This window comes from Pseudonaja textilis, chromosome 2 (genome assembly GCF_049901715.1).
Source record: "Pseudonaja textilis isolate UNSWEBS1 chromosome 2, rPseTex1.2, whole genome shotgun sequence".
Classification (NCBI taxonomy): domain Eukaryota; kingdom Metazoa; phylum Chordata; class Lepidosauria; order Squamata; family Elapidae; genus Pseudonaja; species Pseudonaja textilis.
In genome coordinates this window covers 87,562,101-87,574,936 of record NC_141991.1, presented here as the reverse complement: position 1 = coordinate 87,574,936, position 12,836 = coordinate 87,562,101, and the positions used below count along the sequence as shown (strand labels likewise).

Below are 12,836 nucleotides of genomic sequence, written 5' to 3'. Positions count from 1 at the left end.
AATTGCATGTTTAAAGTTGGAAAAATGTCATGGGAAGAAAGGAGTATGATGTCCCCTCCTGATCAGCATAATCATAATCATTCCACAAACAGGAATGTAGTCCAATTTGTGGATTAATTAGCTGAAGAGTTAATAGTCAAGTGACTATTGGCATCACTGTCTGGCATCACTAATAGATCAGTAAGGGAAAAAAGAACCAATAGGTTGTTATTTATCAGTATCTTTCATTAACTTCTCCCCTGAATATATGTCTAGATATGTAGAGCAAAAAGACAACAGTAGCTGGTAGACCTGGATAGATCTCTGTAGATTCTGGACATCACCATGCAAAAGATTCATTTTTATTTTGGTTGAGCCAGTGTCTTTCTATGGGTTTCATCATCATCTCTCCGTAGAGAGGAACCCTAAGAAGCCAGACAAACTCTGCAAGTTGCTTTTACAATACAATCAGCTAATAAATAAATAAATACATTTCACAACTGGAGAACAGCACTGATGGAAGCCCATTGTATCTCAACTTCACAGCAAAAAGAAAAAAGAAAAAAAAAGAAAGAAAGCCAGGCAGAGTCCATTTTTTTCCATTCCCTCTTCTTATATGATACTTAAAGATGCAGGATCTAAAGCAGATCATGCATAGAGGTTCACATGTGCATACCATTGTTGAGTGCAAATTACAGTACAATCACTGGTCAACCAAAGCTTCGGTGCAGATGGATAGCTTTCTTGGAGTTTACAGGTCAGGAATTCCTTCTCTTAAATCAGAAGAGGTGAAGAATTCTGCACAACAACACCGAACATGAAATCCATGTAGAAGAGATGGCAAACTACTTCCACAAGTGTGACTCATTCATAGAAGAGCATCAGGCATTTTTAAAAATCATGAGATAAGCCACTCCTGGCCAATGAGTGGCCACTCATTGCAAAAAGGGCAGTTGGGGAGAAATAGGAAGTCCTTGTTGCCTATTTCATTGATCAACTGCACAATGTGGAGCTGGCTGGCAGAGGAAGGACTGACTGTGGACTCCTTACTGTCATCTCATAGGACAAACATCAAATAATCAAGAGTAAGAACTTTTTCTTCTGCATTTTTTTAAAGCTGAGTATTACCTTCAAGGCTGAAACACTTTACATTTGAAATCAATTGTTTTACATCTCAAATTTCTTAATGTATAGGCAATGAAGGCTTGTTGGAAAATCAGTTTTGAAGGTTTTCTTTTGCCTTGAGGTCTTTCCATTAACCAATTTGTACTTCTTCACTACTTTCTCTGGTGATCCACTGTTTTACTCCACTTTGTATTCAGTCTGTTCCCTTTTTGAAAATGATTTGGAAGGATTCATGAGCTGGCAGATAAGTCCAGATCTCTCAATATCCAAAAGAATTCAGTCCCTTCCCATTAGGAAGGGGAGGGGAGAAAGGGGACAAGGGGAGGAGAGGAGTGGAGAGCAGAGGAGAGGAAAGGAAAGGAATGTTAAAAGATTTTATATATATATATATATATATATATATATATATATATATATATATATATATATATATATGAATGAGAGAGAGAGATGAGAAAGAGATAACATTTAAACATATAGAAAGAGAGAAGAGCTGTCTTCCAACCATGTCCTTTTTCAGTTATTCTTTAAAGGAAAGTGGACAGAAGTCTTTATCACTGAAAACTGATGGAAAAATTGATTCTGTAAATGCTGAGTAAAAGTTGGTTAAAAAGTTAATAAAAGTTGAGTAATGTTTTTGAAACTATGTGGTACAACTTGGCTCTCTAAAGACTTGCAAGAATAGAAACTAGTTTGAAAAAGCATTGTAAAACCCATTTTAATAGTGGTTCCCTGTTTATGAGTTCCAGGGCTATTTTTTGTTTTCCTAAACTTGTGCTTATCATGGGCTGCACTAAGATCTTCTTCCAATCCTAACAATCTGCTAGCTAAAAAGCCTGATGTTGTGTGTCCTTTTTATTAGTAGACTAAGAATAATATGGGAAAACATATTCCCAAGCTTTTAGTTCCTTGAGATTTCCTGTGGGGTTATGAAAGATTGTTTTAACTCTTCCCCAGCTCCTGAAAACTCATATGATTCAGTTCCATGAAAATGTTTTCATTATTGCACTATGAAGGTTCCCCCAATCCAATCTCAAGCAGTAGTCTCACACAATGAATTTGGTTTCTCCTAGTTGGGTCCCAGAATGATTCATTCCCTGCAGATTCCTCATGTTTCACACTCTGGAGTCTTGGCTTCCTCCATCTGCTCACTCCTTTGTCCTTCTTTGAAGGAATGTGTAGCTCTCCCATCCTGATAGAAATATGGCTGAACTTGGACTCGTCTCTTCCCCAGCTTCTGCAAGTGGCAAAGGGTGAGGAGTTCTTTGTCCACTCAACTTTCCACCATTCCAGGACACCCAGGAATATCTGTGGATAGAAGGAACCAATTTTAGTTAGTTGGTGATAGATTAACTCTAGAAAAGTTATATTGTAATTAATTATTTATTAGATTTATATCATACATTTCTTTTATAGCACTCCACCCTCCCATTTCCCTCCCCCACAAAATCCTGCAACACTAGGTTGAGTTGATAGAGAGTGACTGACTCAAAGCCACTTAATGAACTTCTGCAATGGAGGAGAGACCAGAATTTGGGTTTTCCTTCTCTTGGTTTTCCTTCTCTTATTCAACATCACACAAAACTTGGCTTTTGAAGATCTTTCTTAAAATGGTTTATTGTTCTTCACTGTTATGGTATCTCAAACTGCTTTTAATATTGTATGCTGCCAAAACATTATGGAATTGGGTTAAAACATGTCTCTGCATTCACACCTAACTACCAGCAGAAACATCAATGCTTCAGCATTGCTAGTTTAGGTCCTTTATTGCAGAGAAGAAAGAAATAACTTATAAGGTGCCGGAAATAAAATCACACAATATATCAGTCTGTCAACCCTAAGTTTTAAATCTTATATCTGCCCTTTCAGGCCAATAACCTTTGATTCTTTTTTTCCCCAGCTTGGAGATTGTAATCTACCTGTTCTATAAATACACAAAGGTTTTGTTTCACTGACCAACACTGATTCCTGCCTCACCCACTGTAGTCCTTACACTATTCACCATTTGTTCTTTTGTTGCAACGCTATCATATTTCTTTCTAATCAAAGTCACGGCCTTTGCTCATCTCATAATCATAGTCAATGACACCCCCCCTCCCAAATTATCGAGAAAGTTTTAAAACTTTAAAGCAAAATTGAAAAGAACTTGACATGCACTGGATAATGGCTAACAAAAATAACAAATGCATTAAATGTAGCAAATAATAAACACAGCTCCACGGAAAGAAGTCAAAAGCAATACATATTGGAGCAAAATGCTTTTTCTGCCATACTGACAGGATCTAAGGCAGAGGTGACATACGCCATTGACCTCTCCTCTATAAACTGGGAATTGTGCAAGAGAACACTGAAAATGTTTATCTAGAATGCAAAAGCAGGGAATGAGGAAAAAAAAACCCAGGGGAATTCATATTTTTGGAATAAGAATGAAAACACAATTGGGACTGCCTGCACTCAAGTGATTGAATCTCAACAACAATGTCAAAATATACATAAATGTTTGCCCAGGCATCACATTCGTTTGGCTTTGCAGCAAAGCTAGTGATAAACTTTTTTTTCTATTACTACATCACGTTTGCATTTTATTCACTATTTGAACCAGACACGCACAACCTCTGGATAGGATACAGCTTCCAAAAGTATTGTTTATATATGCCCCCTACTTCTAGATATTATCAGATTGGAGGAAAAGAATAAACATGTGGAGTATTTTCATTAATTATTTATACAGTGTTTTTTTAAGCACTTCAAAATGATTTACAATATTTGTAAATGAATAAGATAAAAAGAGTTTTAAAAAGATAGAGGAAAAACAAAATAAAAACCATTCATTCGAAAGCAAATCTTTAAGGAAAGTTAATGACTGAAGAAAGTCAGTGAAAAAAGATGCCTAAAATAAATCCGTGTCAAGCCTTAGCATTTAAAGTACAATATTTATATCTAAATCACATGCATTTTATTTGTCCTGGCCCATTTGGTATGGACAAAAGCTCTATACTAGGAAATAAGAAGAAAGAACAATTATTGCTTACCCACATCAATGAACTGATATGCCTATCAAACCAGAACAAACTGATGAAAGGATTCCATTCAACATATTGAGCAGAAAACTGGTGTGGCTAGGTATTTTTTAGATTAATGAAATTATATGCATGGAAGAAAAGAGAAAGGAAGGGAAGAATTTAAATACACACATAAACACATACACACATAAAGAGCAACTATCACTTGCCATGTAACTTTTGGTGAAGATAAATGCTGGCACTGAATGTTGATTCTGATTCCTCAGGCTAATCCAGTGCAAGAGGTAGCTTTGGTGACTTTTCACTGTCACTTTTCTGACTCAGAAATAATTTGATCAATTTCCTAGACATTCAAATAAAAAGGAGCTTGAGAAACATGTAATTCACATGAACTACTGTTATACAACCGCCCTAGGTTCCAAGAAATTAGGCACATTAATGCAAGAGGATGTCAAATTCTTTTCAAAACAATAAAAAGCCCTGCCAGTAAACAAACTTCCAAACTCTCTCTATTCTTGTTTGATTCCAGGTCCCTTGTTTTATCAATGCACACACAATAGCATATAGCTCTTTTCATTTCATGCCTAAAGTTTTTTGCAATTTTTCATTGCTCCCATTTTTTTTTATTTAAATGTTACTTGCCTACTCCTTTGGGAACCAGAATCCTTTCTGTCAACCAATTCTATCCCACCATTTTAACTCCAAATTCTAGGCATTTTGACCATTAGCTCACCCATCCCCACAGCTTGTTTTGCATTTAGTTATGTGATCTTAACCAACTTGGCCAGAAATTTTGCCTTTTGCATGCCCAGCAGATATCTCTTCCTAGATACTAAAATTCAGAAAGCATCTTTGCCTACCAAAGACTAACACAGCTCTCTTCTTACAATTGATTCTTTCTATCCAATGTGGTTATTCACATTTTTCCAAAAATGTGCAATATGAACAAACATTCTGTGGATCACACCATTATATTCTGGTTGTTTCTTTCTATCACACACTGTAATTAATTTTCCAGTTTGTGTTATTTTTTCCAAGATTTTCTTTGCTTATTTTAAGTAAAGATTTGGAGGATATACAGTAGTTTATCTTTGTCTTCTCAATCAAGAATTAGGCGCATCAAAATCTTGGAAAAATAAAGCAAGCTGGAAAATGACTCTGGTATCATCCCGAATTCCAGGCCCATTCTTTCAGAAAGAATGCTACCTCTTATATTACTTACTGTAAATAACATATGTAAAACTGTTTCTTATCTTCTGGAAAAAATGTATAGGCATTTATATAAAGAACCCTGTTTGTGCAATGGTTAGAATATTGCAGGCAAATTTTGTCCACTGCCAGGAGTTCAGTTCCGACAAGTTCAAGGTTGACCTAGCCTTCCATCCTTCTGAGTTGGTCAAATGAGGATCCAGATTGTTGAGGGCAATACACTGACTCTGTAAACCACTGAGAGAGGGCTGTAAAGCGGTATATAAGGCTAAATGCTATTGCTATATGATATTTATTGTATTTATTAAAGCGGCTCACAACAGCTACTTTGTCTTCTCACTTTGTACTGCTGGCCTCATTTACACAATTCTAATTTCATTTGGACTAAGAAGGTTGGAGTAATCTAAGAATTTCTTTTTAACTACTTCTATCTCAGCCTAATTATAGAGCACATTAGAACTCTGCCAATTGGGGGTCCTTGTATGTCAGAGAAAACATGACCACTTACAGTTCCAAGGGAATGGGAAAAGCTGCTGTTTTATAAATCAGGGAACAATCTGCATGTTGGATTTGGAGAAGAAATTTCCTTTCCCCAACTCTCTCACACTAATAAATTTTAAAGCTTATCTCAAATGTTTAACAAATATAAGGCAGTAGAAAATAATAGCTACCATTTTTCTCGTTAATGAATTTTTATCAAAAGAGAAAGGAATCATATTCAACTAGGGATTGAAATATTAATTGTGAAATTTGCTGATGGTTAATGTTCATTTTACAAGGACTTATGATAGAACTGCAAAGCTACAATCTCCAATAGGTAATAGTATAGGTAGTACTAATATAGGTAGTAAGTCCAATGGGTACTTGTGATGGGAAGATGTTGGGAGTTCTAGTTCAAGCAACCTTGATCTACTCCATTTGTTTGGCTTGCTCTAACAATCATGACTATCCTCCTGGAATTTGTCTCTCAAAGAATAGGAATTCTTTAAACTCTGGTAAGACATGTCAACAGTCAGAGAACCTGTAGTTCAAACTATATAAGTTTTTCTGTGAAACACTTCTATTATATTAAACAATATTCAATATTCATGGCTGTAGCTAGGAACTTATATTGCACAAAACCCTTAGCAGGAGGGTTCACAGGAATATACACATAAGAAATGGAACAGTTGAACAGCTGTTCCTTAGAAATTTGCTATGTAAATTTTAAGGTTACTTGTGTGAAGGAGCTCCAATTCAAACATTTTATCCACATATGAAATAGACCCGAAGTTTCCAGTGCTGGGTGACAGGAAAGAGATAACAAATAAAAGGAAATGAATAATAAGATGATGTGATAATAGTACTCTTATTCCTTTTCCCCCCGCAAATAGAATAGAATAGGAATTCTTTATTGGCCAAGTGTGATTGGACACACAAGGTATTTGTCTTGGTGCATGTGCTCTCAGTGTACATAAAAGAAAAGATACGTTTGTCAAGAATCATAAGGTAGAACACTTAATAATAGTCATAGGGTACAATAAGCAAACAAATCATACTAGGAAACAGTAAACAAAGTTACGGTCATACAGTCATAAGTGGGAGGAGATGGATGAAAGGAAGGGAGGATTAATAGTAGTAATAGTAATGTTTATTTATAAAAAAAATCATACTAGGAAACAGTCAATAAAAATTGTTAGGATACAAGCAACAAATTTACGGTCATACAGTCATAAGTGGGAGGAGATGGGTGAAAGGAAGGGAGGATTAGTAATTGTAATAGTAATGCAGACTTACTATTACTATTCACATAGCTACTTGTGTGAAGGTAGCTCCAATTTCAAACGTTTTATCCACATATGAAAAACAGTGGAAGGTTTCAGGGCTGGGTGACAGGAATGAGATAGCAAATAAAAGGAAATGAATAATAAGATGATATGATAATAGTACTCTTATCCTTTTTTAATAATTGCTTTATGGCAACCCTGCTTGTTATTAGTCAAAAACAATTTAAATTTGATAAATAAATAAATAAATAAATAAATAAATAAATAAATAAATAAATAAAAACAACTTTTTAAACTTGATATTATTCCAAATGGAGTAAGAACATATTATATAACATTTGTCCTCTCACACCAATCCTAATTTAGCTCTACAGAATTGAGAAGTCAAAACCAATTTGGACTACTTCATCTTCTTAATTTTTCCTGTTGACCATCTGATACAATTAATCAGCTGGCAGAGAGAGGGTGGGGGAGAGAGAGAGAGAGAGAGACCACACCCCTAATTTTTCTCTTCTAAATTAGGAGAAAACCAGGGACTCACTTCAGGTAATCTAACTGACTAGACTGGCTGGCTGTTGTTTCTTCACATAGATTGTACAGGTGAAACTCAAAAAATTAGAATATCATGCAAAAGTTCATTTATTTCAGTAATGCAACTTACAAGGTGAAACTAATATATGAGATAGACTCATTACATGCAAAGCAAGATAGTTCAAGCCATGATGTGTCATAATTGAGATGATTATGGCTAACAGCTCATGAAAACCCCAAATCCACAATCTCAGAAAATTAGAATATTGTGAAAAGGTTCAATATTCTAGGCTCAAAGTGTCCCACTCTAATCAGCTAATTAAGCCATAACAACTGCAAAGGGTTCCTGAGCCTTTAAATGGTCTCTCAGTCTGGTTCAGTAGGAATCACAATCATGGGAAAGACTGCTGACCTGACAGTTGTGCAGGAAACCATCACTGACACCCTCCATAAGGAGGGAAAGCCTCAAAAGGTAATTGCAAACAATGTTGAATGTTCCCAAAGTGCTGTATCAAAGCATATTAATAGAACGTTATGTGGAAGGGATAAGTGTGGAAGAAAAAGGTGTACAAGCAGCAGGGATGACCGCAGCCTGGAGAGGATTGTCAGGAAAAGGCCTTTCAAAAGTGTTGGGGACTTTCACAAGGAATGGACTGAGGCTGGAGTCAGTGCATCAAGAGCCACCACACACAGATGGATCCTGGACATGGGCTTCAAATATCGTATTCCTCTTGTCAAGCCACTCCTGAACAACAAACAATGTCAGAAGTGTCTTACTTGGGCTAAAGAAAAGCAGAACTGGTCTGTTGCTCAGTAGTCCAAAGTCCTCTTTTCTGAGGAGAGCAACTTTTGCATTTCATTTGGAAACCAGGGACCCAGAGTCTGGAGGAAGAATGGAGAGGCACACACTGCAAGATGTTTGAAGTCCAGTGTGAAGTTTCCACAGTCTGTGTTGATTTGGGGAGCCATGTCATCTGCTGGTGTTGGTCCACTGTGCTTCATTATGTCCAGGGTCAACGCATCTGTCTACCAGGAGATTTTGGAGCACTTCATGCTTCCTTCCACAGATGAGCTTTATGGGGATGCTGACTTCATTTTCCAGCAGGACTTGGCACCTGTCCACACTGCCAAAAGCACCAAAACCTGGTTCAATGACCGTGGGATTAGTGTGCTTGATTGGCCAGCAAACTTGCCTGACCTGAACCCCATAGAGAATCTATGGGGCATTGCCAAGAGAAAGATGAGAGACATGAGACCGAACCATGCAGAAGAGCTGAAGGCCACTATTGAAGCATCCTGGTCTTCCATAACACCTTTGCAGTGCCACAGACCGATAGCTTCCATGCCACGCTGCATCGAGGCAGTAATTGCTGCAAAAGGGGCACAGACCAAGTACTGAGTACATTTGCATGCTAAGACTTTTCAGAGGTCTGATATAGTTCTATGTACAATCCTTGTTTTATTGATTGCATGTAATCTAATTTTCTGAGATTGTGGATTTGGGGTTTTCATGAGCTGTAAGCCATAATCATCACAATTATGACAAATCATGGCTTGAACTATCTTGCTTTGCGTGTAATGAGTCTATCTCATATATTAGTTTCATCTTATAAGTTGCATTACTGAAGTAAATGAACTTTTGCACGATATTCTAATTTTTTGAGTTTCCCCTGTACTTTATGCATATTAGAACTGCATAAAGTGACTGAGATAACAGGTTGCCACCCATCTGTTATTTCTGATGTGGAATAGAAATTTACTTGGGTTTACTATCTCACTGTGTGTATGCACACAGGTGTATAGTTGGTACTCAACATCCAAGATCTTATTTGCACTGAAGCTACAGGTCACCTCATATATTTTAAGAGCAGTGTTTTAAGAAAGGTTTTCAGCCTTAAAGAAATCCTATCATCCTTCACAGTTTTGCAAAATGAATTCTGCCCCTGGAGCTCATGCTTAAATACACCTGTAACTGATGGAGCAGAACTAACAATATATTGAACATTGTGTATCCTCACTGCTGTAAAAATTAGTTATCTATTTTAAAATTAAATTCGGGAAATGGATGGCTCAGGGAACTGCCAATGCAAAATAAATATGGGGGAATATCATTTATTGAACTTGGTTACATACTGTATGATAAAATTGTTAGCACCATAATTGCTATAAAACATGAGTTTATTTCCAATCATGTGAGAAACACCATAAGTTCCTGTAACTGAAAGAGATGTTAGGTTGTTAGATGTTACATTGTCCAAATAAGAGTTCCATACTGTTTGATCACATAGCTTCTCTGTAACTATTTGATTATGAGTAACCTATTGTTCATCTCATCAACAGAGAATATCCCAGTAAAAAGAAAAGATAAACACTCTGACTAAATCACTTTTGAATTAATTTAATTTTGGCAAAGGTAGGAGCTGATTCATAATAAATTAAAGGAAGGACAAAGAATCTGGAGTCAAACCCTCATTCCTGGAAGCCATCCTAATACCTTAATGATTGGAATGCCAAATTGTTGCCATTTTTTAAATAAAAATTCATGCCAGAGGCTTTTTTTAGTAGAGCAGCTTTTGTGGATTCTGAGGCTCATCAAGATAATGAATCATTATTTATTCATGCATTTATTTATCATATTTCTATACTGCTCAGTTTTTTTTTCTCATCAACCTCTCCTCAAAGACTAATCTGCCTATTTCAGTTGTTCCTCATGCTGCATTTGCATCCCAGCAGAATAACTCAAGTTAGACCTTTGTACTCAATCAGGCCAAAGGGAGCTTTCTCCAGAGTACATAATTTTTACAATCTCTTTCATACACTTGGAGAAGAACGATCTGGAGGCATTTTGGAAAAAGACATTTTGAGTAAACAAGTTGATTTATTTGCCTGGGGTTTTTTAGATGATGATGATGGTGGTGGTGGTGATGATGATGATGATGATGATGATGATGATGATATGCATCCATGAGGGTTTGTGGGATTTTTCAGATCAAGCAATAGCCTACCTCCTTTTTGTTTTTTTTTAACATGGCACAGAGAGTAAGATGAATAAAGGTAGACCAAGTGAGAGGTCAAAGATTACAAAAATGATTACTGAGTTTACTAGCTGGCCTGGAAATCAGATTTCTAACAGTGATAATAAACAACTTTCAAATCTTACACTGTATGTTAAAAAGAATTAACGAGAAAACTTTATAGCTCCTTGGCTGCATGTGATGGAAATACTTCTCCAGATGTAAGGCAACTGTTTATGGAATTTAAAAGAGCTGTGTTATTCCTAAGAGTTAACTAGTTGTTTTAAATATTTCTGGGAAACATTATTTCCTCGTGATCAGACTCCCGGATTTCTTTTCGATGATATATTTATCTGATGCTAACAAGCATATTTCCAACATAATATTTATGTTCTGATATCACATCCCTGTATATGAGGCATGTGAACTTGTACTGTAATAATACCTGTCATTCAAAACCAGCCATGTTATAATAGGAACCCTTTATTTATATGCCTGCCAAGATATCTAGATAATTTTTCAACCATTAACAGGAGGGTAGACCTCATTTCAATTATGTGTGCAAAGATATAATTATGAACAACATGTATTTTAATATTGGTAAACATTAAAGCATTTTAATATTGGTAAATGAATTGAAAACCTATAAAAAATAGAGCCATATGAAATCCCTTGTTGGCACAAATAGGAGAAAATCATAACATATCTAACGGTGACAGAACCAGCAAAGCACAGCTAGCAGAACAAATCCCTCTTTCTTAATTGAAAGAGACTTTTAAAAATAGTTCTAATGGAAAAGATCACTAAACCTATGTTTATAAAGAGTCTGTATAAGTCTGGCAAGCACAACGAAAAATGCCTGTTGGGCATTACATGGATGTAATGCCAGCATCCCAAGCCAAATGGCCTTGGATGGCTCTGTTCTATGACTAGAGAAGAAGAAGCGTGCCTGTACCAGCTCCTGTGGCTTATAAAAGCTTGGCAGATCCCAACCACTGATCCCATCAGCAGCCAAATGGAAAGATGCCAAACACCATCCAAAGCAAAAATTAAGTTAGGAAAAGAGAAAGAAACAGCTTTAAAACATCCACCCATCTCTTGTCTGTCTGTGTCAGAGGTGGTATTCAGCAGGTTCTGACCAGTTCTGGAGAGCCGGTAGCAGAAATTTTGAGTAGTTCGGAGAACCGGCAAATACCACCTCCGACTGGAGATTTTACAGTATCCTTCCCCTGCCTCGCCACCAAGGCACGCCCACAGAACTGGTAGTAAAATTTTTTGAACCCCACCACTAGTCTGTGTCCATCTGTCCATCTCTCCTTCTCCCTCCCTCCCCCCCCCCCCCCCACACACAAAGAGGTGGATTCTCTAAGCTGCCTCAGGAATAATGAGGGGGGCACGTTTTTGTTCTAAGCAAATGAGGTAGAGACCAATGCTATAAAATTAGTCAAAGACCTCTCACAGATCAGGAGATCTGCCCCAAAGTCCTTTTGCCTGCCTCAGTCTCTGACCACAGAACCTGCCTGACACTTTTCATGCTACTAGTCAATTTATCCTGATTTTCAGCATGCCATTGTCAGCCGGCGTATTTCATTGTTTTGGTTGCCCGTTGATTTCTCTTCTTTGTCACAAAGATTCACGTTCTTTAATCCACAAGTATGTGTGATTTGAGGGCCTTTGGGGACATCAGAATTAGCTCCTCAAGATTTAGAAGTATCTGATTTTATCTATGCCAGCTTTCTGTAGACTTCCCTGAGACTCTTTGCAGTGGCAAATTGCTTAAGAAGAAGCCTTTCTCTGGAAACACGAAAAGCAACCTGGTATTTATAACATGAGGTAAAAACAGCAAGATGAAGTCTTGGGTGAGCTTCATTTATGAAAGTCAACCACTGCTGGCATTCAGCTAATTGAAACGGGTGGCTGTCTGTATAAGGTTTATTTGCAGCATATTGTGTTAACTCTATTTCGATCACACGGGAACTCACTTCATCTCTCCACGATGAGTCCTTAGGCAGGGAAGTAATGTGAAAATATCTGCGAAAAGGAGACATAGTGATCTAAATGATTGGATACCAGATTTGAGTTGTTAATGGAATGTTATGGCCTACATATCTTGTCTAGCCATAAAAAAACGTGCCCGAGGCTCTAAGGAGCTAATTGCATGCAGCCAAATAAACCTTTCTATGCAGGAA

At 37.0% G+C, this 12,836-nt stretch overlaps 1 protein-coding gene across 1 annotated transcript in view; it reads right to left on the bottom strand.

The window, feature by feature from the left end:
• Positions 1 to 306: 306 nt before the first annotated feature.
• The window catches only part of ADRB2 (adrenoceptor beta 2), a 71,452-nt gene continuing 58,922 nt past the window's right edge, over positions 307 to 12,836 (bottom strand). The window contains exon 2 of the mRNA XM_026696373.2: positions 307 to 2,412. Within this exon, the coding sequence (XP_026552158.1) occupies positions 2,378 to 2,412 (35 nt within the window). The 3' untranslated portion in view covers positions 307 to 2,377. The remainder of the gene's footprint in view (positions 2,413 to 12,836) is intronic.